The 27,559-nt window shown below is 35.8% G+C and overlaps 4 protein-coding genes, 1 long non-coding RNA gene, 3 other non-coding genes and 1 pseudogene across 8 annotated transcripts; 5 read left to right on the forward strand and 4 right to left on the reverse strand.

The window, feature by feature from the left end:
• The first annotated feature begins 27 nt into the window (after positions 1-27).
• On the forward strand, positions 28-99 carry TRNAQ-CUG. Its single transcript has one exon. It is a non-coding gene; the product is annotated as a tRNA-Gln (tRNA).
• A 912-nt stretch (positions 100-1,011) lies between these two features.
• On the forward strand, positions 1,012-1,083 carry TRNAQ-CUG. Its single transcript has one exon. It is a non-coding gene; the product is annotated as a tRNA-Gln (tRNA).
• A 75-nt stretch (positions 1,084-1,158) lies between these two features.
• Positions 1,159-1,230, forward strand: TRNAQ-CUG. Its single transcript has one exon. It is a non-coding gene; the product is annotated as a tRNA-Gln (tRNA).
• A 222-nt stretch (positions 1,231-1,452) lies between these two features.
• Positions 1,453-3,103, reverse strand: LOC110706843 (caffeoylshikimate esterase-like). Its single transcript, XM_021884813.1, has one exon. It carries the CDS (start codon positions 2,593-2,595, stop codon positions 1,621-1,623), a length of 975 nt encoding a protein of 324 aa, XP_021740505.1. The 5' UTR covers positions 2,596-3,103; the 3' UTR covers positions 1,453-1,620.
• Positions 3,104-4,764: 1,661 nt separating this feature from the next.
• LOC110706845 lies at positions 4,765-5,727 on the forward strand. Its single transcript, XM_021884815.1, has 2 exons — positions 4,765-4,955; positions 5,044-5,727. The coding sequence occupies exons 1-2, from the start codon at positions 4,943-4,945 to the stop codon at positions 5,664-5,666; spliced, it is 636 nt and encodes a 211-aa protein (XP_021740507.1). The 5' UTR covers positions 4,765-4,942; the 3' UTR covers positions 5,667-5,727.
• Positions 5,728-5,818: 91 nt separating this feature from the next.
• On the reverse strand, positions 5,819-8,877 carry LOC110706844 (protein MAIN-LIKE 1-like). Its single transcript, XM_021884814.1, has 4 exons — positions 8,760-8,877; positions 6,663-8,000; positions 6,157-6,582; positions 5,819-6,061 (listed from the first exon to the last, which is right to left on the reverse strand). Exons 1-4 carry the CDS (start codon positions 8,826-8,828, stop codon positions 5,921-5,923), a joined length of 1,974 nt encoding a protein of 657 aa, XP_021740506.1. The 5' UTR covers positions 8,829-8,877; the 3' UTR covers positions 5,819-5,920.
• A 1,535-nt stretch (positions 8,878-10,412) lies between these two features.
• Positions 10,413-11,063, reverse strand: LOC110706720. The gene is made up of 2 exons (XR_002508387.1): positions 10,539-11,063; positions 10,413-10,454 (listed from the first exon to the last, which is right to left on the reverse strand). It is a non-coding gene; the product is annotated as an uncharacterized LOC110706720 (long non-coding RNA).
• Positions 11,064-13,927: 2,864 nt separating this feature from the next.
• On the forward strand, positions 13,928-15,122 carry LOC110706757 (annotated as a pseudogene).
• Positions 15,123-22,224: 7,102 nt separating this feature from the next.
• Positions 22,225-24,510, reverse strand: LOC110706846 (cytochrome P450 76AD1-like). Its single transcript, XM_021884816.1, has 2 exons — positions 23,572-24,510; positions 22,225-23,075 (listed from the first exon to the last, which is right to left on the reverse strand). Exons 1-2 carry the CDS (start codon positions 24,436-24,438, stop codon positions 22,476-22,478), a joined length of 1,467 nt encoding a protein of 488 aa, XP_021740508.1. The 5' UTR covers positions 24,439-24,510; the 3' UTR covers positions 22,225-22,475.
• Between the last annotated feature and the right edge of the window lie 3,049 nt (positions 24,511-27,559).

The following is a 27,559-nucleotide window of genomic DNA, read 5'->3' on the forward strand; positions in this document are numbered from 1 at the left end:
AATATTTTAAATCAATAATAATATTCTGGTCCTATGGTCTAGTGGTCAGGACATTGGACTCTGAATCCAGTAACCCGAGTCCAAATCTCGGTAGTACCTTTTTTTTCGTTATTTGGTTTTTTCGTTTGGCCTTGATGTAAAGCGTCTAATGCTTCTTCGGCTACATCCTGCAGAATTGTTGAGCTAACATCCAATTATTTAATAGAGGAATCTGGTTTCAAAAAATTTAATAGAGGAATCTGGAATCTCGTGACCAACAATTTGTAATTTTTTATTAGTAATAACAAGTTCGCATTAGATTAGCTAAGTTCAAATCAAGTTTAGATGTGTTAAGGATTTGTTTTTTGACATAGAGATGTGTTAAGTTTAGGGTAATAAAAGCAATTCGAATTCAATGAAATACATGAAATTTAGATGAGTATAATTTAGGGCCAATAAGGATGAGTTGGTTTAAGTATGAAGGCAATGCCACAATGCGTTTGAAGAAGTTAAATTAAAGGACAAAGGTTATAAACTTATGATAAATTAATATAATATTACATTCTAATAAGTTTAATTCAAATTAATTGCGAATCATCAAAACTATATCCATAAGAGATACTATAAGCTATATGCCATAAGCTAGCTAGGCATACTTTGTATATCATTACAATCATTTAAGATGAATAATCATGTGCAAATATAAGTCCATATCAAATAAGATAACACATCAACCTAAGTACCTAACTATACATAGTTGCATACTTTCTGTACAGCTAACATACTCGTCTTTGATAATTTTTATATCATTATTATTTATTATTGCACATGTAAGGAAAAACATGTGAGATGTTAAATTCATAATCAATGTACTTTGTTCTAAATCTAATTTTAAGGTTATACAAGTACATACTAAAAATGTCATGCTAAAGTATCAAGGGACATGGGTGATTGAATATATATAATAGGGAAAAGGCATATGTTAGTTGACGAAATGAATAAATTATTTTCTTTGTTAATAATTAGCAATTCGGTCCTATGGTCTAGCGGTTAGGACATTGGACTCTGAATCCAGTAACCCGAGTTCAAATCTCGGTAGGACCTATTTTTCGCTCTTTTACTTTTTAAATTTATATGTTATAAACAATTTGGAACTTTAATACTTTATATTAATAAGTTGGTCCTATGGTCTAGCGGTTAGGACATTGGACTCTGAATCCAGTAACCCGAGTTCAAATCTCGGTAGGACCTTTTTTTTGTTATAAAAAAAAAGAATTTTTTATATTTTTATTTGACAACAGTATATTATATATATATAAAAAAAAAAAAAAAGAATTGTTTTACATACTGCAGAATAAAAAAAATTAATGCCCAGCTCTAGTAATATACAAGAAACCAATACTGTTTGTCATAGCCTATAATGCCCAGCAGACAAAAATAATCAGGAAACATGTTAACATGAGATTCAGAAAATTTCACAAATCATTCCAAATTCTTTCTTTAATCCATCATCAAACTTAACACATTACACATATCACATTGTACCTCAATTTTAATGTAACTACAGTTCAATTTTGCTACATTCACAAACCAATTACTTTTAAAAAACAATGTTCTAATAACGTCAACGGTTCAACCTCATCAATCTTCCCTTTTGCATCTATCATTCAACCAACACAAAATATCATTCCTAACAATCTCCACATTTTCATCAGTCTCCCCAAACAACATAGAATGCACCATCCCTTCATAAATCTTGATGGTCTTATCCTCACTCGCGGCCGCCTCGTAAAGAGCCCGGCTCACATCCGGATCAGTCACAACATCAGCCTGTCCATGTAGAACAATAAAAGGTATTGTAACATCTTTCAGTTTTCGACTCAAGTAATCTGTAACCCTTAATAATTCAATGACAGTCCCTAATCTCGGCTTCCCGTTATACCTTAAAGGGTTCATCATTGCAATTTCTTTCTTCTCAGGAACTTTGACAGACTTATGTAACAAATCAGGTGAAGGTACAATTGCCAAAGTTGGTACAAATTTACCAATAAATGTCAGAATTTCAGGAATTGGCCATCTGGGTCTGACATTATTAGAGATTTTACACATGGGTGCGATCAAAACAGCGCCACTGAAACCCATGTTAGGGTACATGATACTGATCAACAAGCATATCGCCCCGCCCATCGATTCTCCAAAGAGAAAAGCGGGCAGATTACGCATCGAACGGGTTTCCAACACAGACTCAAAAAAAGAGGTACAACAACTTATGACCAAATTGATGTCAGGAACATAGGCTTTAAGGCCATCAGATTTACCATGACCAGGTAAATCAAGGGCAAAACAGGAAAACCCATTTTGAGCAAGGAAAATAGGGGAGGATTGGAAGGTCCAGCTGATGTCATTGCCATAGCCATGGACCATACATATGATTCCACGTGGAGGAGAGAGAGAAAGTGGGTGCCATGATCTGGTGAAGAGGGTTAGACCAGAAGGTGTGGTGAAGTAAGATTGGGTTGATTTGATGCCTTGTTGAGTGTAGTAGTCTTCTTCTGGGGTTGTGCCCCAGAAATGGGGGAGTGGGTTTTTGGGTTGGATCTGCTCTTCTTCTTTCATTGCTATTGATGGAAATGGAAAGATATGAAAGAAAGATTCAAGGGTTTTTTTTTGCAACTCTTTTTTTTTCTTTCTTTCTTTTTTTTTTTTTTCTTTTTTTTTGCTTCTTTTTTTTTTTTTTTGTGGGTGGAATTGGAGGTTTGGATGGTTGGTTGAATTTTAGTTTTGGTTTATTGATGATGATGTTGGTATAATGGTATTGTTAAGGAGTATTCGAGAATGTGGACCAAAGTTTTGTTGACAATTTTATGAATAATATATATTTTACTCCATGTTTGGCACACCCTTTGTAGATTAGTGCATCAATTGCTTAATTTGTTTGTTTTCTGAGTATATTATATAGATCCGTTTTTAAATGACGCGAAGTACTATATTCGTTAAGATTAATTGACATGTTCTCTTCGATGTTTTCTAAAAAATGTTGAATGAGAATTGTAAGGTGACTTGTATAATATAAAGTTAATAAATTTATTATATGTTGTGAGCCAATGGGACATATTACTGATATGAAATAGAAAAGTAAGTGGGTCGTGAGACAAAAATGATTCTTCCAGAGTTCCAATAATGCCTATTAATTTGAAGTTGTTGAAAAAAGAAGGGATTTGTTAAACATCGCCCGCGTTTTTCTACATAAAGCCCACATTTTTTAAAAATGTTGACATTATTGCCCTTGTTTTAATTTTTACCGAAAATAAAATTTTTCACTCATAAAAAATGTGGAGCAGGACTGGATCGCCGAGTGAAACCGAAGAGCCCTCAACGTCGGGTAGATGCACCGGAGAGACGCCGTTGACGCCGGAAAAGGAGGTACGAAGCCATCTAAAACCACGAATTGGCGGCTGGCGTCCTGCCGGGACGCCGTGACCGTAGTGGTGGCGCCTAGCCAGGACGCCGCCACCGTAACTCTGGCGCCTGGCCAGGACGCCGCCACCGTGGCCGTGGCGTCTGGCCAAGACGCCGCCGCCACGGTGGCGGCGTCCTGGCCAGGCGCCACCGCCACGGTGGCGGCGTCCTGGCTAGACGCCACCGCCACGGTGGCGGCGTCCTGGCTAGGCGCCACCACTATTTTTTTTTTTTTTTTAATTTAATTTAAAATTTGTTTATTTTTTTTTTTTTGTGTTACAATTTTTTTCTTTTTTTTTTGTTTTTTTTTTTGTTTTGTTTTTAATTGTTTTAATTTGTTTTTGTTTTTAATTTATTTATTTTTTATTTTTTTTGTACAATTTTTTTCGTTTTATGTTTTTTTTTGTTTTTTTTTTTTGGTTTATTTTTATTTATTTAATCTAAAGTTTTGTTTATGTTTTTTATTTTTGTGTTTTGTTTTTTTTTTTTTTTTGAATACTTTTTGTTTATTTCTTTGTTTGTTGTTTATAATTTATTATTGTTTTTGCTTTTGTGCTAATGTTGTGTCAAATGTATTAATTTAATCTACTCTTATGTGATTATATTTATATGTTATTGTTGCAGGATTATGGTGGAGACGGAAATGATTATAGTGGGATTTTTGTACACGATGGTCTGTTCGAAGATGCTCAACAAGCGGTTGATTGGGCGAAACAGGTTGCAATTAGATCAGGTTTTTGTTTAGTAGTAGCAACTCATAAATCTCAACGGGATGGTAGAATGGATCGCATTTTGAGATGCGACCGTTATCGCAAAAGGGAGGAACGAGATTTCAGTCAAGCGATTCGGTTTGATACAAAGCGGAAAGGTTGTGGGTGTCAGTTCAGAGTAAAGGTTCGACAACAGCAAAGGGGTGACGGTTGGGAAGTGAAGAGTTACGGTAAATGGGGGTATCACAACCATGAGATGATCGCATATGAAGTGGGTCATCGACAGTTAAGTGGCCTAAGTCCTGCTGCGAAACTAATTGTAAAAGAAATGAGTGATGCTCAAGTGAAGCCTGCTAAAATATTAGCATCTGTGTTGGAGAAATTTCCTGAAGACCAGCCAAACCGAAGACACATCTACAACGTCAGACATAAATTGAGGTTTGAACGGTCAGAGGGAAGGAACCCTATACAGCAGCTTCTACACCAGGCACAAGCACGTGGTTACCTGTACTGGTTTGAATCTGATGAAGACACATCGGAGGTGACTCATTTGTTCCTTGTGCATCCTGATTGTGCTGATATGATTTCGTCTTGGCCATCTGTGATTCTGATCGATTCAACGTACAAGACAAACAAGTATAAGTTTCCACTGGTTGAGATGGTTGGGATGACTCCAACGAACCAGAACTTTTTGATTGGTTATGCAGTTATGAAGGATGAGACGGTTGCGAGTTACCGTTGGGTTTTGGAGAAGTTGAGAAATTACATCGGCCCAAGTGTTCAGCCCGGTGAATATGCCCGGCACCGGTACGGTACTTTAGTTTAATTTACTTTTTAGAGTGTTTGTCAAGTTTTCTGCTGACTTGTTAATTGTGTTTTTTGATGTGTGCAACAGGCAGAATGGACATTGAACATTTTCCATATAAAGACAGGATCCCTAACATCATGATGCCGTTCCTGGACGGGTGGAATGATGTGGTTGCAGATGGTAACTGTGGATTTCGGGTTGTGGCTGATGTGTTTCAGATGGGTGAAGACAACTACGGTTTAGTGCGTCAGTTGATGTACAGTGAAATCGCCTCAAACCGAGCTGTTTATCGCCACGTGTACGGACAGGACTTGGATAGGTCTCTGCAGCGTATCCGGTGGGGAGGAGGACGTTGCGGTCAAAATCATTGGTTCGACGCGCCCCTTGATCTCTTCGCCGTTGCAAACATCTACAAGTGTGCAGTGATGCATTTCGGCCTTGGTTTGCATGCTCGAGCTTACTATCCGTGTACCACGGTTCTGCCTTGGTGTTCGCGTGAGACCGTCACCAGACCGGTAAGAGAGGTTGCTATTGGATTTCTGGGGCCGTCATACAGACATTTCATCCGACTGGACCTGTCACCCGATTTTCCGGTCCCACCGATTATACCAACGTGGTACACCATTCGTACAGCAAGCGTAGAGGGCTGGGATGCGTTATATCATGACCGGGTGCAGCAGTGGAACAATCTAGTTGCCTTTTCTATGTGACCTAATATTGCTATTGCTATGTTTTTCCCATTTATTTAATTTTCGGATTCTAATTTTCGTATTTAGTTTTCCCATTTAAATGTGAACCTGTATTTAGTTTTCGTATGCCCACTAATTACAACTTAAAATAAAAGTTATAAAAACTAAAAATATAATGTCAAATTCTAAGAACTTAAAATAATAATTATAAGAACAGATAATGTTAACTTTTACAAACAACTAGGAAAATGTTTTATAAATGCACTGCCGACATATCAATAATCTCTCTGTGACGCCCACTGCCACTGCTCAAGGGCCCGTTCCAGTTCATCAATAACAGCTCTGCCTGTTGCAGTCGTCATGTTGTCCCTCTCCTCAAAAAGTCTGTGTCCCAACTGCGTCATCTTTCCCATCCACTACACATAACAAAACACATAAAATTCAATAACGACGTATTATGAGACGTATTATATGGAAAAAAACACAACTACAAATGTCTTATGAGACGTACCGCATCCACGGCAGTGGGCGGTGGCACATCATCATCATCGGCGTCGTCGCCGTGGTGGACGTCTCTGATCAACCTCGGGTGCGAGTGCCGGTTGTACCACTCCATGTAGTGCTGGTCACACATGGCAGCCACCCCAGTTGGCGGCCGCTGCAGCTGCTCAATCCATATGCGGGCAACCATCGGAAACTGCTCCCACGTGCCAATCATGCTTGCCGGCCATTGGACGACGTACTCCTTCGACGACGCAGATCGGATGGCCTTACTGGGCCATGCTGGTGGAGGAGGAACAACTTGGACATATCCAAGCTGGCGAAGACAGCGCTGCGGCATGTACGCCTCTACGATCTCACGATACTGAATCAGTCCCGTGTAGAGGGTCCTGGGTACCCTATTACTAGGGTTCTGGCCGAAAGGCATCCAGTTCACCTGCACATTTTTTAAAATTAGTAAGATTCATACAATAAACACATCAAACTATAAAAGTAGAAATAATTTAAACACTTTACCTCTAATGGGGACATCCTGTCAAGCAATAACCGTATCGATCGCAGGCGGTCAATGGACTTCTTCTCGACACGCGGACTCCACGCACAGGCACGTGGCTGGCCATCCCCAATAGGAACCGGGTCGCGGTGTGGTCGAAACGCCGGGAAATACTCGTATATCCACGTCTGTAACAACGTCATACATCCAGTGATACCTGCCGCATCAGCCCGGCTCGAGAATCCTAACTGGCGATACATGTACGCTAATGTAGCCGACCCCCAAGAAAACTGGCCTACTCTGTCGGGCTCACACGCGTCAACTATGTCGCGTGGCCTGAGCTTGTTTCCGCTCTTATCCGGAAACAAGGTACACCCGAGAAGAAGAAAAACATATGCAGCCAGCTGTGTGTCCTGCGTCCTACGTGAAGTGGGGTGCAAACATCGCTGCAAAACTGCTGCGATCTTAACACCGCCGTGATCCCACACACCAAGTGCCGCTGTGTACAGCGCAGCCCTATCCACCGCCAACAGCTCCGCCAATAAATCTGCCTGATCCGCATCTGTGACAACAGATGCTCGGTTTCCCTCTACGGGAATCCCAAGGATGGCCTCGACGTCATGCAACATGATCGTCATCTCACCGAACGGAAGGTGGAAAGAGTTCGTGTCCGGCTGCCATCGCTCAACGAAAGCCGTGATCAGCGTCGAGTCAATCCTCTCATGCATGGTGGCAGGAAGGTGGCTCACTCTAGTGGCCCTCAATCGGCCGACCATCTCGCTCTCCTCCGGCCAAGCCTCAGCCCAACTACACAAGAAGTTACAAGTCCTCTCCCGGGTTTGGCATTTCAAAATGCCGCTATCCAAAGCCCGCTCTTGGTCCTCCCAAATACGGGTAGCGATGTGTCCTAGAAAGCTAGGAATCACACTCCCGTCTATAGGTCCCCCAGCCACCTCGCCCCTCACCACCCAAGAATCATTAACGGCCCTCGACCGTTTTCTGCTAACCGCAGACACAGTGGACGCAGATGATGTGCCAGATCTACTAACAAATCTACCATCTCTACCCTTACGCACGTCTACCCTACGCGTCTCATACACATCATCAAGCCTCTGACTGAATGGACCGTAATCATCATATGGTCCACTCTGATCGTCCACATCCTCATCTGCATCCTCCTCCTCCTCCTCCTCATCACCATCATCATCTTCATCATCCTCAGAATAGTGCACCCGTTCTCTACGAGCCGAGGCCGAAATACCACGGGATCTAACGTGTCTGGGCCCCGAGCTCTCCATTGAGTTCATCGTACTTCTCATAATGTCCATACTCTTCCCAGCCCCAGAACGAAAATACGATGCCTAACACAAAATAACAAAACATGTAATATGCAATATAAACATGTAATATAAACATAAAAAAAGTAATTAAAATAAATAAATAAAACAATATACATATGATGGAAAATAAATTAAAAACATTACAAAATATTAACAACCTAAAAATAAAAAAATTAATAACCTAATAAATAAATAAATAAAAAATTGGAAAAAACAAAGAAAAAAAAAAAATTACCCAAAAAAAACAAATTGGAAAAAACAAAGTGAAAAATATAAAATTATAAAAACTTAAAAAAAGAAGAACATCAAAATTTTAAAAAAAATTTATAAAAAAAAAAAGGGAACATAAAATTTTTTTTAAGTAAAAAAACTAATTCAAAAAAAAAAAAACAAAAACAATAAACAAGAACACAAAATTAAAAATTAAAAAAAAAAAAGAGGAACATAAAATTTAAAATTAAAAAAAAGAAAAACAAATTTAAAAAAAAATCAAAAAAAAATTAATTATTTTCGAAAATTAAATTTCAAATTTAAAACCAAAAAAAAAAAAAAAAAAAAAATAAAAAGGCGGCGGCGCCTAGGCCAGACGCCGGTGCCGTGGTTCTGGCGCCTGGGCCAGACGCCACCGCCACCGTCACGGCGTCTGGCCTAGGCGCCGCCGCCGTGGTGGTGGCGTCTGGCCTAGGCGCCTCCGCCGTGGTGGTGGCGTCTGGCCTAGGCGCCGCCACCGCCTCCGACCTTTTTTTTTTAATTTTTAAACACAAAATTAATAAAAAATACCTTCTCGCCGGAAAACCGCTGTCCACCCGCCGCCTGTGCCGCCACTTCCTTGCCGGGCCGCCTCGACATCGCTCGGAAAGTTTTTTAGAGAGAGAAAGTGGAAGTAGAGAATAGAGAGAAGAAATTGTGTTTTTTACTTTGAGGGCAAAAGTGACATTTCACTCTAATTTTGTGGGCTTTATGTGGAGATTCGCGGGCGATGTTTAGCAATTCAGAAAAAGAAGTGTATAAACAAAGCGAGTAAAATAAGCCACCAATCGCTAGAAAAAAGTGGTGTATTTTATCTCCATTTTATTGTTAGAAGCTAGAAAACTATTAGTAATAGTATGGAGTAGTAACTAGTAAAATGTGCTTAGCTAGGCTTGACAATTGGGTAGTTTGGATCATGTCATTTCAGGTCAACTATTTGAAGAGGTTTGGGCCGAGTCAATTTGGGATTGTTTAGATTAATATATTTTCGGGTCGAGTTGGGTTTCGGGTTAAGGCTTCGAGTCATGTTCGATCAAGTCAATTTAAATCAGTTAGAGTTTCAAGCCAAGATTAAAGGTCAAGTTCAGATCGAGTCATTTTGGGTTGGGTTCGACCTCACTCTTAGCCTTCGTTCGTTTAGCCTTTTTTAATCTTGTGGCAGCGAGGATCCCCGATTTTGTAGTATGTCTAGCAGTTGTTGGTTTTCACCAAGCTGTTATAACTCAATGGAGAAGAGGGGAGGAAGAAGAGAAATACTCCAAATATGTAATTTTCTTATATAAAATTGGCCCAGTTTATTTTGAGTTATTTCATATTCGGGTTTGTTTGAATCAATTAATCTCGGCTGAAATTGTTTGGATCATTTTGAGTATCAGACAATTTCCATTCGGGTTAGATTGAGTATCACGAATATTTAGATTAATTAATTGGGATAAAAATTTGTTTGGATCAATTTAAATGCCGGGTAACTTTTGATAAAGATAAACATTGGGTATCAGGTCAAAAACTGGTCAACTTTGATCCACTTCTAAGCGGGTCGGTTTCGATTTAAGTCAGTTCCTATTTCGGGCTAAGTTCCGGGCCCTTGTAAGACTAGAAACTGTAATATAATGATGTTTGTTGTTTCTTTTCTCATACTTTCATTATGGACTGATTTCATCTAAAACAGTAGATTATGTTCAAGTTTCGCCTCCATAATATGATACAATGAATATTTGCTAATTGCCATGTGCCTAGAGATTAATGGTGATCCATTAAGGCCCAGCTCCCTAAAGGGCTAAAGTAACTTTCTTTTCTTTTCTTTTTTTCTTCCTCTGACATTGATTGCGGATAATTAAATTATTTATCAGGTCTTGTGTGTGGCTGGCCACGCGGTGTGGCCGGCTAATACACGGCCTAGTAACTCTGATCGAGTAACCCCTCCGACTTAATAACCCCTGATTGACCGAACTAGTAAGAGTAACCCCTAACCGATCGAGTAATCTTTGACCGAACTAGTAAGAATAACCCCTAACCGACCGAGTAACCCTGACCGACTTAGTAACCTCTTACCAACCAACCAATTCCACTGCTAAAGCAGCCACCAACCACCACAACAATCAAAACCCTAAAAATTGGGCAAAATTCAACGAAACAGAAAATCTGCTCTTCTTTTTCATATATAATTCATGCAAACTCGTCCTCTTGATTGGGGTTCCATTTCCACCAGATTGTGAGCATTTCACTCTGTTCAAATTCAAACCCAGAAATTCAGATCAAGTAAGATCGGAAGAGATGAATTACAATCATAGAAAAAGAGAGAGAACTTACAGAAAAGGGAAAGATGGGGTGCGATTGGTAGGTAGAGACAATCGAGATGATGAAAATCTGGATGTGATGAAATCAATCATAAAACATCGTTGAGTAGTTGAAGATCTGCTATTCAATTTTGATGATGATGAAGATGATGCTGTACTGGGTTTAGAGAGAGAAAGTTAGAAAGAGAAAATGAGAGGAGAGGAGAGGAGAGGAGAGAGAGAATTAAAAAATATATAAAAAAAATTGTTTTCATATGAAAGTTTTTCTTTTTTTTTTCTGAACAAATTAAATTAATGGTTATTTTTAAGATTATTGGATCTTGTATACACCTTGAGTCACCTTCCACAGTTCCACACTTCCACTATGTATCTTTGAGAACGGATGAATCTGAAATATAATTTCAACGTTATGATTGGTTTCTGCAGGCGCAAATTAAGCTAAGTCATCAATTTTGCAACCCTTAAAATCTAAATTGAGAGTCCAACGACTCAATAATATCCCATTTTATCTTAATAAGGAATATAATTATGTAGACAAAGTTACATATTATCAAAGCTTGTCCAATTAAAATAATGCAAGTAATTTGGACTAGTAAAATTTAAAAAAAAAAAACTCTAATAATAATTTTTTTACTACGTATTTTATTTTTTATTTTTTAATTCAATTTCAATGTAACAATGCCTCACTATGTCCATGTTTGGTAAATGACTTTTCGGTGGCTTTTTGGTTAGCTTTTGGTTTTTGGCTTTTTCATGTGGTTAAATAACCAAAAAAAGTGTTTGATAATTGACTTTTCATTTAGCGAAAAAGCTGCTATAAGTAGCTTTTTTTTGTTGGCTTTTTACTTGTTGGCCCACAAATTATCTAATAAAAGCTGCTATAAGCAAGATGTCTGATATCTCAATAGGAAGAAATATACTTACTTTTCCCTTCTCTGAATCCCAATACTTAAGTAGCTTTATCCAATTTTGACTACTAATCCCATGCGGTGGTGTAGTGCTACACATCTCTTCTAAAGTTTTCTCTTTTGGTTTGTAGTAATCCTTCTTAAGATTAAACTTATATTGCCTCCAACTTTTATTAACATGCTTGAGGGCTGCTTTGTTATATAGTTCATCTATGGGAATCACAAAGCGGTCCTTATACATGAAAAACAAGTAACTTCAGTAAGAGTATTTATAGGTTAGTAAAAATAAATAAATTCATGAATGAAAAAGGGAGTTTCTTATGAGAAGTAATAAAAAAAAAGGTGATACATACTCTCATCACATTAATTATCTTCTTTTTAAAATGCTCATCAATAGCATGCCAATCCTCTTCTCCAAGTGGACAATACGTCTCTATCTTCGCAATGTTACAAATCCATGGTGGAAGATTGTAAGGAATTAAAACCACCGGCCATGTACTGTAATTACTATTCATTAGACGATATGGATTAAAACCATCACTAGCTAATCCCAATCTAACACTACGAGGGTTGGCGGAAAATTCCTTATATTTTTCATCAAATTTTTTCCAAGCAACACCATCTGCAGGGTGCCTTAGGATCTTATCATCCTCACGGTTGAAATGCCATCTCATATCCTCTGCTGTTTTAGAACACATGTAAAGCCTCTTTAATCTAGGTATGAGAGGAAAATATCGCATAACTTTAGCTGGCTCACCTTTCTTAACTGATTTATTCCCTTTCTCAATTGTGTCACCCTCCTTCCCTTTCATAGTTTTCCACCTTGATGTATGACAAATATGACACCCAATTTCATCGGCAAATTCCCCCCAATATAACATGCAATCATTTGGACATACATGGATTTTTTCATATCCTAATCCCAAGTCTTTGATTATTTTCATCCCTTCATAGTAAGATGATGGAAACTCTTTAATATGAGGGAATGCGTCATTTAGAAGTTCAATCAATTTATTAAATGACTCGGCAGACCAATGAAACATACACTTAAAGTGAAACAGATGTAAGAGAAATGATAACTTTGAGAAAGTAGTACAACCCTCATATAGACCCTCGTTAGAAGCTTCCATGAGACGTTTATACTTTTCCATTTCTTCATTAGTGTTAGTTGAAGGCATTTCATCATCTACCTCACAATGAAAATCAAACTCTAGCTTCATGCATGTCATATGAACCTTCCTCGTCAAAGTTCGTTTCATTGGATGATGGGGCTTGGAATTCATTAGTGGATTGTGGACTGCAAACCCCGAAAGCCGCTCTTAGCAGCCCATCCATATCATCTCGATCTACTTCCTTCCCATGATCACCAGCGAGCTTTAAGGTATTACTCCCTTCACCCTCACAATGGAAAATCCATTTTCTATAATTCTTATAAAAACCGTTTAATAAAATATGGCTTCCTACTTCTTCTAAAAGATGCCATTTATTTAACTTGCACTTATTACATGGGCATTTGGTTTTTCCATCTATAAGAGTCTCCTTAGCAATCTCTAAGAATTTCATGCAACCCTCATAATAGGCAGATTTTCCTTTTGGTAAATCAATCCAACTAGTATCCATATCTACAATGAAATTCATAATAAAATTTAATATTTAATAATTATTAATGAGTATCAATAATAAGCTAACAATAATTTGGTAATAAATATTATAAATGTTATAGTTTAAGAAGAGTGTAACAACATATTCCATCACTTAGGTTATTTTTAGCACTGTTAGGTTTCCCCTTCTATAGCTTTTATATGATGTTATCATTGTGGTTGGAGACAAGATACAAATAAAGTGATCAAACATAATAATACATGGAAGCATTCACAAAAAAATAGATACATACATGTATTAATTTAATATAATTAATAAGCACATAGATAAGACCTAATGAATTATATATAATATACTACCTCACTACAAATCTACAACTTAATTACTTACATTTTTATTCATATATGATCAATATCGTAAATTATGTAAAACTATTTTGGGAGGGCTATCTACCATACATATGACACGAAAATATAATATACAATTATATGTCATATAAAATTATTTAGGAATTTGGGTAGTTACCTCGGCCAACTCGCTAAGTGCAGCAACTATCACAATCTAGAACAATTTTTAGACAAGCTCCTCCTCTGTCACCTATTAAACACAAAAACACCACTTCAAATTTTAAGATATGTCATAAATATTAGCCTATTGGCTTAAGATTTATATATATTTATTACATAAGTCAAACTTGTACGATTTTTAGTAATCAATGTTACAAATATATTCTTTGGCATACAAATTTGATACTCTCAATCATTAGGTTTATTTATAAGATATTCTCTTGGCATCCATTTGTGTAGGTACGGAGTATATATTTACACTAGGCGTGACCAAAAAGACTACACATTTGATTAACATTTGCGGAGTATTTCAAGTTTGATGCAATATGAATGGAAATCCTTATAAAAAATACGGTTAAAAAAACCTAGAATAAGTACTTTACCCATAAATAATAAAAAGTTATGTATAATAATCTAACGTCTTAAAAAGTTTGTAGCTATGATTCTTGGCTTGGAATCACTAAAGTATGATAAAGAACTCTAAGCAACGTTAAGTTTACTTGATTTTATTAAAACTAAACTGAAAGTAATTACATTAACACAAATCACAAGCAGAAGGCCGCAAACAGCAGGCAGAACACCAACAACATACAACAAGAAGCATCACAAACAACAAGCAGAGGATAGCAGCAACCATCAAAGAGAAAAGGCAGCAGGCAGAACACCATGAACAACAAGCAGCAGCACAAACAACAAGCAGAAGGCAGCACATTGAGTATCTGTTGGAGGATATGGAAAAGCTTGGATCTGTGCCGGACATATAAGCATACAATATATATTTACATTTGTTGTGCCAGGAAAATAAAATAGACTCGGCTTTAAGATTATTACGGGATATGATGCAGAAGGGCAGACAACCAGATGCTGTAACTTTTACTATTATATACTTATTAGTAGATTGTGTAAAGTAGGGCAATTTGACAATGCTGTTGAGATTTGGCATACTATGATAAAGATTGGATTGAATCCAGATGACAAAGCTCGTAGAGCTTTGGTTCTTGGTTTATGTGGTGGTGGTAAAGTTGATTTAGCTTACGAGCTTATAGTAGATATGATGAAATGCGGAGCACCTACAAGTATACTGGTTATAATGCCCTTATTAGTGGGTTTTGTAAGGTTAACCAGATCAGTAAAGCACTCACCATCAAATCATACATGATGAGGAATGGATGTGAGCCAGATCAAGTCACATATAATATACTGTTGGGTTATAGTTGTGATCAGCTTATGCTAATGGAGGCTGAGAAACTGATGGAAAAGAATGGACATGAACCTGATATATACAGCTACAACCAATTTCTGAAGGGTCTTTGTAAAGCTAAGCGCCTGGACAAGGCGTATTTGTTGCTTGATGTCATGGAAGTGAAAGGATTATGTGATATTGTCTCTTATAATACTGTTATCGAGGGACTATGCAGTGGCCAACACACGAAAAAGTCTTACACTGGGCTGTGTAAAGTTTCTAGAATGAACGAGGCTATGAGTTCGTATCACAATATAAAAGGCAGGACCCTGTCTTAATGAGGTCACGTTTAAATTGTTAATTACAGGGCTGATACAGAAGAACAAAAATTCGGTGGCTTGTAGCTTGTTGTTATCGATGAAGGTGATAAATCAATTAAGAGTATGATTTCACAAAATTAACCTAGAAACCCCAAATAAAATTAAAATTTCACAAAATTAATACAAAAAATCTACAATTCAAGAAACATAATCAAGCAAAACAAATACCAATCAATAATTAAAAGTATTATATAAAAAAGTATCTAATTAATTAGACCATGCCCTGCGTGATATATATTCTTGACTTCTCTGCGTCGGTCGTTTCGAAATCCCATTAGCAAAAAGAATTCCCATAACATGCAATGAATAAACAAAGATTCAGCATAAGCAACATAATTTGAGTGAATAATATATCAACCAAAACCTGCGAAATTGATGCCTATAACAAGGAGATTACGAAAATTGATGACAAGAGCGAGGAGATTACCGAAAATTGAAGATAATACTGAAGAAAGGAACGAAAATTCAACAATTTCAAGTGATGAGATCAGATGAGATCGATCTTCAGCGAGCAAGTTACGGTTTATGGCGTGTAGTTTGGGTTTTTTTTATTTCTTCAGTCTAAAACTTTTGGTATACTCACTGTATATGGGAGTTTTTTTTAATTTTTTTGATTTAGCTAGCTTAGCCCGCTTTTTTTTTTTTCCAAAATTTTAAAGTCCCGGGATATGGGTTGTAGTCACGTGCACTAAGGTTTTATATGTGGAGACCAATTGTGACGCTTAAAAGCGTCGAAAAAACACGGAAATTAATTTTCTTGCTAACGCTTGTTATCTGGCGTCGAGGAAAAAGCGTCTAGAAACTAAGGGATTTGTAGTAGTGGGCTTGTTAGAAATCTTGTGACTTGGTACTCTATTATCAATGAGCAAACATAATTAAAATGAGCAAACTATATATGAAAAGTAATATAGTGAAATAAAATGAGCGAACAAAAATAAAATGAGCAAAAAGAATTAAAATGAGCAACAATTATTTGCTCATTTATCAAATGAGCGACAATTATTTGCTCATTTATCAAATGAGCAAACAGTTCTTTGCTAATTTATCAAATGAGCAAACATTTCTTTGCTCATTTATCAAATGAGCACCTAATTCTTTGCTCATTTATCAAATGAGCAACAATTCATCGCTCATTTATCTAATGAGCAACAAGCTGGATTAAGGGATGCCATGATTGACCAAATTAGTGGCTGAATCTCCATCATCTCTAAGGCAACTTATAATCAATGAATGTGGGAGACTGAGAGACATAACGGGTGCATTACAGCGTCTCTCTTCACTTGAGGATTTGAAGCTTTGTCACTGTGAAAAAGTAAATTTGTGGGATGTCAAGAATGATGATGATGCCTTAGCTCCTTGAGCTTGTATTCAATCTCAAAACTAAAATCTGTTCCTAGGAGCCTATGCTATGTCACAAGTCTTCAAGAAACTTACATTGATGAGCTCTTTGAATTAAGGGGCCAACTAGAATGGTTTGGCAATGTAACCCAGCTAGGATATATTCCATTTTTAGGTGTACATCAAGGTTTTCCTTAATAATTAGTTGTAGTTTTGTAATTTACATGCTATGGGGCTTGGGGAGTTATTTGATAGAGGTTTGGAAAAGAGTTGATAGAATGTTACTGCAAATTACAATTATTACTTATGTTTGTGTTGGTGTGTGTAATGTTGGGGCTTGGGGGACTATAATGTTGGTGTTGACTGTTGAGTATGATTGGCTTCAAAGCGTAATTTAATTTGACATTTGGAAGAGAATTCTATAATGCTTCATCTCAATGTGGGTGAATTTGACTTTTCAAGGCTTTTGCTGAAGTTGCTATGTTTTTTTTTTGAAGTGTTGCATGGTAGCAAATGGGTTCTTTTTCATGAATTTTGATCATATGATAAACCTATTAGCTCAATTGGTAGAGCGCTATGCAAATGCATATGGGATGTAGGTTCAATTCCTACATAGGTTATCTCTATAAACAAATTTAATGTAAAAAAAAAAATCAAATTCGTACTAAATTATATGAGCAAAAAAATGGTTTGAAATGATTTATAACTATATAAACTTTGTCACAATTAAACACTCATACAAACTTATGTCTCCACATTACATAAATGAACCTACGTGGGATTCGAACCCACATCTTTTGTGCATTTGCACAATGCTCTACCCTTGAGCTAGTAGGCTAACGTATTTAAAACATTCAAACACACTCACAAATGAGCATTAATTTGAAAAAATAAGCAAGAATCATTTTCTCATTTGAATAATGAAAATTAAATAGTTTGCTCATTTGACAAAGGAGCATTGAATTTTTTTGCTCATTTGACAAATTAATGCTTTGATGAAGCTAGATAGGCTCTGGTGATCAAAATTGTTTAGTTTGTGCTGATGCAAATGAGACTCAATCTTAGGTAGTTGAACAAATGAGAAAAAAAGTATTTGCTCATTTGATAAATGAGCAAAAAATAATTTGCACATTTTTGCTCATTTGATAAATGAGCAAAAAATTATTTGCACATTTGTCAAATGAGCAAATAGTTAGTTGCTCATTGTCAAATGAGCAAACATTTCTTTAGTCATTCATTACATCAACAAGTATTTCTTTGCTCATTTGTGAAATGAGCAATCAATTATTTGCTCATTTGACAAATGAACAAATATTTCTTTACTCATTTATGAAGATGTTACATGTTCTGTGTCTGCAGCACTCATACAAATGAAATATCAATTTCCCTATTTCTTCTCTTAAATATTGATCAACAACTTCAAAAAGCAAAAGCAACTCAACTAATAAGATGACTCAAAGCACGTTTCAGAACAACATGATCTCTGAAAAAGGGAAGCTCTGCCTGATCAGTATTCTCTAATTGGAACTCTGCCAAATCACCAATAAGAAAGACACATTTTCAGAACAAGGGTACTTGCCACTGTTATCCATGAATGAATTTGGTACTCTGAATCTCACTTCTTGATCACTATTTTTGAGTTATTTCTCACTTTTACTTCATTCACCTTTCCTTTGAAATTGGGTTGGTAAGGCTGAACATCTTAATATAATCTTTTATCAATCCAATGCAATGAAACCATGCAAAACATAAAGCAAATTAATCTCAACATTGGTAAAGTTGAACATCTTAATTCTACATTAAAACGGATATTATATATAGGACATATAAATGAAACTACCACTAATCCATAATTCCTTACAACTTTTAATATTAAAAGCACAGTAAGACTATAAGTAAACCGGTAATACTCAATTTGAAACTCCAAAAACTGAGTAAATACTACCATTAGAGCAACTCATCATACACCTAGCTGTAAAATGTTGCCTGAACCAACTACGATTATTTCCGGGCAAGAGTACACACAAAAGACTAGACTCGTCTAGTCATACTTATTCAAGAACAGTTGAAACCAAACTCATCTTGCAATCCCAAGCGCTAACAACATGACCATCAAAACGAGTACCTCCTTGATATTGTCTATAAAAACTTTTACTCGGATCAAGTAATGCAAGCAGTTTACCATTTAATACCAACCATTTACCAGTCTTAGAAATACACAATAAACACATATCATTGCAATTGAGATCATACATATTCGTCCAAGTCAAGTCATCTTTGTTCAAACTCCAAACTTTACGATGACAAAATGTATACTGTAAACCATTGGTAAACACTTTCCGACCATAATTATCAGTCAAAACATACTAAATATGTACCTAGAAAATGTCACAACACCTAGAACCTAGAAGCCGAGACTTAATACAATCTTGGGGAATATTAAATAAGAAGACCATCAATTAAATATGTACTACATTTGAAATTGATAAAATAATAGGATTCATTGGAATATTGTCAAACACTTAGTGTGCATCAATATTTTAGCACAAATTAGGGAAATACAAGTACCAAAATTGACAAAATCAATCTCTATAACCATTCAAAACCTCAGAAATTATAAATAAAAGTTCAAATTACACTATAAGGAACCCTAAATTAACAAATGAAGCAAAATTAAAACTAAAATCAACTAATAAGTACTCAAATAGAAATCGAACAGAAATCGCCCGGAAAAAAAAATCGAACGGATATTGAACCGAAAATCGCCAAAAATCGCAAAAAAATTGACAAAAACCTTAAGTAATCAAACTAAAATCAACGAAAATCAAACTAAAATCAACGTAAATTACCTTGACAAATAATCAATGAAGTTAGAAGCAGAATTGATGAAGAATCAAAGCAAAGGAAGAGAGCAGTAAGAAGGGAGCAGAGAAATTGAAGGAGGAGAGAGAAAAATGGCACGTCGAATGAAGGAGGAGAGAGAAAACGCTGGAATATTGTATTTGAAATTACATTTGATTGGGATAAATTGTAGCCATTTGATGCAATTAATCCAACGGTTGTAATATGTCCTCACATATGATAGGGTTCTCACATAAGGGGGGTGGTCTCATATGATCATATATATATATATATATATATATATATATATATATATATATATATGTATTACCCTAAGATATGGATACGAAATACATCATCACAAGATTGAACGATTTGTATCAAATCCCCCCTATCCCCCTAAACATAGTGAAAGATCAAGATAGTTTCAAATAGAGATGTTTCATAATGTTTTTAGTTGGCAAATTTTATACCTTGGTGTGGCCAGCCATTATATAAAAATTTGTGTATACCTATATCTATCGGTCTTATTATCTAGGTACATTTTTCACATGCATAACATAAACAACTTCTCCAAGTAGTTGGAGACGAAGGACATATAGTGATTGACAAAGGGACATCCAATTCCACCCATTCAATGGTGTGATGATATCAATCTCAATATTTCATAGTACAACTTGCGCAAGGTTTAGATTCTATGTCATTATTCAACAACTCAATTGGCCAATTATCTTTTTGTCACGTTTTCAATATATAAAGATTTTAATACCATGATATCAGAATTTATCAATCACTTGTAAGGTTCGCCACAAAAGAAACTAATTTCTGTTATTCCATCATAAGATTCTATCTTATAAATGACCTCTTTTCTTAGGGGACAATGAAAGCAGTACGAAATAATATATGGTGAGAATATATACCTATACATTTTCTGTTATTGATTTGACTAGCATAAACTATAGCATCAGTCAATTTACACAGGGAACTCGATCGATAATACTAATATTTTGTTCATGTACTAGCAAAAAAAAAAAAAAAAAAAAAAAAAAAGATGAAATTGCTATTAGGATGGTGTGCGGCATGATTATTGTTATGCACACATACTTATATTTTGGACCGATACATTTTGAAAAATTCTTAACTAAGTTTTTTTTTAAAAATTATTTAGAAAAATACTTATATTTTGGCCTGATACATTTTGAAAAATACTTAACTAGGTTTTGTTCATGTACTAGCAAAAAGAAAGATGAAATTGCTAATAGGAAGGTGTGCGGTGTGCCGCATAATTATTGTTATGCGCACATACTTATATTTTGGCCCGATACATTTTGAAAAATACTTAACTAGGTTTTTTAAAAATTATTTTTCGTCTATAAAACTTCTTCCTATATAAAAAAAAATAAAAAATAAAAAAATAAATAAATAAATAAGTGGAAGGATGATCACCGTCACAACACCACACAATTGTATATATTTGCAAGTTGGCTACTTCTATCACCATTTGATTTTAGAAAGAAACAACTGGTAAGTGGTATAACTCTCCTTTCATACTCGTATGATGTATCAGGTGCGATCCACTATGTTTTATTTCACGAATTGTTATTGTGACACTTATTCGTTAAATTAGTCATTCCTACTACCTTTGAAAAGAGTAATAAAGTAATGATATACCGAAAACATACCAAAGTTTACTGTTACATTCTCAAAGGGTTAAGGGATTTTATCGATACATTTTACAAAATAATATGTTCGTAAGGTGTAACATAGTTGCAAGGGTGCTCAATAATCATCCATTACTCGAACTCTAGAAGATTGATGTGTTCATGATCAAGACAAAGAGACAATCATAAAGGGGCATTATGGTTTATTGATGGAGAAGCAATCATGAATTTGCTGAAATTTGAGTTTAAATGTTGGTACAATTTAATAATGGTGAAAGACATAAATACCAACCCGATGGCGGTGTTCCTCCCACCGCGTGATTGGTGTAACTTACGGCGGATGTTACACCAATCACGGCGGTTATAACCGTTAGATATGCTACTATTGCCGCCGCTTTGATCGACATTAGTCTATCTCCCGCGGCTATTTTCCTCCGGTTTAGTTTTTGTATGGTTTATGTGGTTGGTTAAGATTAATTTGAGTGAAGCTTAGTGTTAAAATATTGGGGAAAATATTTCTCAGTATTTTCTCATTGTATTTTTCTATTGTATTTTTCCCATTTAAAATATTCGATCATATTACAATAGGAATATCTAATCATAATATTTCTAATTATCTTAACTTCCTAAAGCTATCACAATATATCACATATATCTTTTCACAATAATATCTCATATGATATTATTCACAATATACGTTACTATCTCAATACTAATCGTTGTAGGATGGTTGTAGAGTAGGAGTAGTATATTTGGAAATTGGTAAGAAAGGGAAAGGACGTGGGGGATGACCACTGGTGCACTTTGGCATGTGACTTGGGAGATGAGTGTGCTCGTTCCGTTCTTTCTTGTTTGTTTTTTAAGGACTTGATTATTGGTACTCCGTATGTGACTTGGAGACGACTGTACTCACTCTTTTTTTTTTTTTTAAGGGAATTTGATTATTGGTATTGTTAATTGTTATAATTGATTGATCCATGAGTGAAAATTGAGCAAATAGGACAATTATATTCTTCCTATAAGGTATATACGTACAATTGGTTGTATTATGAAAATGTTGCAAAATCTAGAGGTATTGAAATTAGAATTTGAAGGAGTTAAACTAGCATAACTAACATCACTCACAACACAGTTTTCAATTATTCTACCTCAACCAAGAAGAAAATTAAACTAATTTAACATGCATAATTAACACTTCTCTATTATCAAAGACTAAAAAATTTCAAATATGATTATATAATAGAAGAAGTGAAGAACACAATATAATAATTATACGTTTTGGGCACATTGTCCTTGAAAGATCCACTTGCTCATGGATGATATTAAGAAGCTACTTCTATAGGATATAGTTTGAATTATCCTAGGCCAAGCACGACTTTTGAGACGCAAACAACACAGATGATTACATCGTATTATTATACTTCGTATTGATATTGAAAGAACTAAACTCCTAAAGATGCTTAGTAGTTAATCACTTAGGAAGTGGAATAGCTTGAAGTGGCTCAACTTTTTGCAATGTAAGCCCAAACTTTTCTTCAATGTCGATAGCTTTTGGACTTGCCGCATTCCAATTAAACGAATGGATAAGAGTGGCTAACATCAAATGCACCATTCTATTTGCCAGTGGCATCGCAGGACACATCCTTCTTCCTGACCCAAAGGGTATGAGTTTAAAATCTTGTCCTTTTATATCAATGTTTCTCTCTATAAATCTTTCGGGAGAAAACATATTTGGATTTGGCCAAACACTTGGATCTCGACCAATAGACCATATGTTAACCCAAATAATTGAGTCTTTAGGTATCCAATAGCCACATAACAACACTTTCTCTTCAGCCTTGCGAGGTACCAAGAATGGTCCCACTGGGTGCAACCTCATTGTTTCTTTCATTATTGCATCAATGTATGGTAAATTTGTGATATCAGACTCTTGCAAGATTGATCCATCTTTGCCCAACACTTGGTCCAATTCAATTTGAGCCTTTTTCATTATTTCGGGATTGCGCAATAACTCTGTCATCGCCCACTCTAGTGCGTTTGATGTTGTATCTGTTCCCGCTATAAACAAGTCCTAGGCCGCACACAAGTAAATTACTAAATGAGAATACACTATAATAACAAACCTTCAACTAATAATATTGGAAATTATGTGAGAAACTACCTAATAAAACCTAAATTTTGCGAAAAACTATCTAATTAAAAAAATGTTGTAAGAAACTACCTAATAAAAGGTAAAATGTTGTAAGATACTACCTTTAACCGAATTCCCACTGTTGACTTAATTTCACGACATTGATCCACCTCAAAACACCGTGAAACCATCGTGAGGGTTGGATTTCAAGGTGGCTGAAAAGTCCGAAAACCACAATAAATTTTACATTTTATTAGGTAATTTTAATTTCTTACAACATTTTACCTTATTAGGTAATTTCTTATAACATTTTTTTTTATTAGGTAGTTTATCACAAAATATGAGCTTTATTAGGTAGTTTCTGACAAAAAATCCAATAATATTTCAAGGCAAGCAACTTGCTATATTTTTGAAAGGATTAGTCAAACAAACATACCACGAGCATATGTCTAATGTCGTCAACGCTCATTTCTTGATCCTTAACAAGCTTAAGTAGAGTACCTAGAACATCATCCTTAACATCTGTTGGATCTTTCAATCTTTCAACGATTATTTCCTCAAAAATTCCGAGCAATTTCTTGAAGTAACCACTTGTTCTCTTCAATGCTCCTTGCAAATCCAACTTCTTAAGTAACGGGAACAAATCCGATAAATTAGCCCTTCCACACTCTTCTAATATACTCCAAATAAGATCCTTAAACTCTTGTGTATTTGAAGAAACATGGCTAGCTAAATCGACCGAGAACAATGTGTTAGACAACAAATTTAGCGAAGTTGTGAACGCGGCCTTACCAATATTAACAGGCAGACCCTTTTCGGAACATTGTTGTACGTACTCAACTAGCTCTTTCACCTTCTTTTGCCGTATGTCTTGACTCATATTAAGTTGTCGACTGGTGAACAGTTGGATAGTTGCGATCTTTCTAAGGTTTGTTCGTTTGGGGCTTGCTGATGGAAGCCAAATCATGGAAAATTTATCGTGGTTTTCGGCCTTTTCAGCCTCTGGGACAAACTTACTAGAAAGGGCTAAGTCATGGTTAAGGAACATTTCTTTGGCTACCTCCGGGGATGATATAACTATTGTAGTTTTGCTCCCTAGCTTGAGAGACATTATTGGACCGTAAATTTTTACAAGCTCGGCAACAGCAAGATGAGGATTGTCGCCGAGCTTGAGAATGTTGCCTATGATAGGCCATGGTTTTGGTCCTGGGGGTAGTTTGGATTTACCAAACAATATTTTTGAGCATTGGATGGTGGTGATGAGGATGGCGAGGAGTAGTAGTAAAGTGGTGTAATATTCCATTTTGTGATAGGCTTATAATTCCGAAGATACAACAAACTCGTATTTATAAGATAATTGATCGAATACATACTCTATAATAATTAGAGCCGTACGAGGTGCGACACACTAATTAATACGAAGCATACTATTGTGATATATATTTGAGTAATGTCCTGTTCTTTACTGTGAGGAACAAGTTTTGTTTCTCATGGGGTATGTGTCAAGAGTAGAGAGGTGCACCCAAAATTGACAGACAGTCCCCACTAGTGAAAAACATCACATTATTTTCCAAAATGCCATTATGAGGAACAAAAGTGTTCCCTATGATGAGGAACTGAGGCTCCCTCTATTTACCATTGAAGGATAGTACTACGTATATTATTGTAATACTATGTAGAAGATATTGAGATATGAGATATGAGTAGTAGTGGAGTTATGGAATAATTACCGACCGAATAATCTGCTCGTATGAGTTATTGATTTTTTTTTAATTAAATATTAAACATGCTATAAATGAGTATACTGTGGAAGTGATTTCTGTAGAACTTTTTATTTGATAAAAGCAAGTCCCAAGATTCAATTGAGAAGAAGTCAAAACTGGTGTGCGGAAATCACCAGATTTGCTGGAGAGAAAATACAACTTTCTCACGTCATTTCGCGTGGAAAAGAATGGGGTGTTTTTGTCCATCAAGAATTTTGGATGGAAACGTTAAATTGCAATGTTTGATGGCGTTAATTGGATGGTATTAACTCTGTTAAAGTCTGAAGCTACCTAAATCACTCCAAGTTCGAGCTTACCTAATTAAATCAAGAGAAGGGAAACTAACAAGCAAACGACAAAATACCTACCCTTTGGGATTCACCATATCATTAATTTATATATTTTTCTTAGAGTTTTTTCGTTAAAAATCAGCGGCGAAGCCGTCGAAAATGTTGTTGTTAGGATTGGGGGTTTGTTGTGGTGTTGGTATTGGTGTGGATGGTGCTTGTTTTGTGGTGTTTAGCGGAATCCGCCATTGTTGTTTGTTGAGGAAGGAAGAAGAAGGAAGGGAAGAAGGAGAGAACAAGCTCACGGAGTTAATTAACTGTGCATAAATTACATCTACTTTCTCACATACAGTCAGCAAAGGGGTCCACTGTAATGTCTAAATAATTGCAAAACTACCATTTCAGGAACAGCCACCGTTTCTTAATTGAGAAACCGGGGCTTCCTCTTTACTGGAGGTATGAAATATTGAATTGATTAAAAGGGTTTTTGAACGTCACAAATTTATATATGTGGCTGGCCACACCATGCGACAGAGATTACTTGAGTTACTCGGTTAAGGGTTATTTGAGTTACTCGGTCAGGGGGTTATTCCAGGGGTTACTCGGTCAAGGGTTACTCGAGGGATTATTTGAGGGGTTACTCGGTCAGGGGTTACTTGCATGAGGGGTTTGGTCAGAGGTTATTCGAGGGGTTACTCGGTTAGGGGCTACTTGAGGGGTTTGGTCAGGGCACTACTACATTTTTAATCTAATACAACGGTACAAAATTAGCTAATACAACGGCTAATTTCATACCGTTGTCGTCTAATACAACGGTTTATACTAAAATCGGTCTAATACAACGGTTTATACTAACCGTTGTATTGGATAAACTCATCCGTTGAGGAGTCTAATACAACGGATTAAAGAAATCGTTGTATTAGACCCTCTTGGGCCTTTTAATTTATTCGCTCATTCTCTCATTCACTTTCATTTTCATTTCACACTCTCTCTAAACCTCTCTGTCTCCCCTCATTCTCTCTCTCTCTCCTCAACTCTCATTCTCATTTCACTCTCTCGCCTCTCATTCTCTATCTCTCCTCAACTCTCTCGTCTACCCTCTCTCTCTCTCCTCAACTCCTTCATTCTGGGTTTTTTTTCGTTTTCTTGATTCTTCATTCGTTTTATTCATTTTTTTGCTGGTTTGTTTGAATTCTTGTTTTTTTTTTTGTTTTTCTGGGTTTTTATTAGGGTTTTTTCTGGGTGTTTCTTGTTTTTTTTTTTTCCTTTTTCTGGGTTTTTATATTTTTATTTGGGTTTTTTGGGTTTTTTCTTGATTTTTTTCCTGGGTTTTTTTGGGTTTTTTTTTTCTGGGTTTATATACATTTTTTTTTCTTGATTTTTTCCGTTTTTTTCGTTTTCAGATCTATGTTATCGTTTTGTTGTTTCGTTTTCAGATCTATATTTTCCAGAATTTGTTTCGTTTATAAGGTATTATCTGTTGTTTTTTTTGTTTTTCAGATCGTTTGCAAATCTTGTTTTCGTCTTTGTTTTTCTTGTTTTCAGATCGTTTTTAGTTTTTTAATCGTTTTTCAGATCGGTTTTTTTCTTTTCGTTTTTCAAATCTTGTTTTCGTCTTCGTTTTTTCGTTTTTTTGTTCTTGTTTTTTCAGATCGTTTTTTTGTTCGATTTCTGGGTTCGATTTCGTTTTTTCTGGGTTATTTTTATTTTTTTTTATTTCTGGGTCTGATTTCGATTTCAATTTTTTCGATTTCGATTTTGTTTTTTTTCCGATTTCGATTTCAATTTTTTCGATTTTGTTTTTTCTGGGTTTGTTTTTTTGTTCGTTTTTTCTGGGTTCGATTTTGTTTTTTTATTTGTTCGATTTCTGGGTTTTTTTTTTTTCTTCAGATTTTCAATTTTTCGGATATTCGTTTTCAGACTTTTCAATTTTTCGTTCTTCGTTTTTCGTTTTTCAATTTTTCATATCTTAGTTTTTCAGATTTTCAAATTCTAATCATCCAGAGATGCAATACCAAAATTAAGATGCAAAGTTGCAAACTAAGAAGTATTGATCAGTAAGATCAATAATCTGGACAGGACTTGGACAATATAATAATAATAATAATAATAACAATAATAATAACAATAACAATAATAAAAATAATAAGAAAGACCTAATACAAACGGATTGGGGAGCAATCCGTTGTATTAGGTTCAGTTATTCCAAAAAAAGACGAAAGGAACCTAATCCAACGGATTGGGCAATCCGTTGGATTAGGTAGATGGGTTTCTTTTACCGTTGTATTAGACCTAATCCAACCCTAGCAAATGTGACGGTTGCTAGCCGTTGTATTAGGTCTAATACAACGGTTTTTAACACCTAATACAACGG

This window comes from Chenopodium quinoa, unplaced genomic scaffold (genome assembly GCF_001683475.1).
Source record: "Chenopodium quinoa cultivar QQ74 unplaced genomic scaffold, ASM168347v1, whole genome shotgun sequence".
NCBI lineage: Eukaryota > Viridiplantae > Streptophyta > Magnoliopsida > Caryophyllales > Amaranthaceae > Chenopodium > Chenopodium quinoa.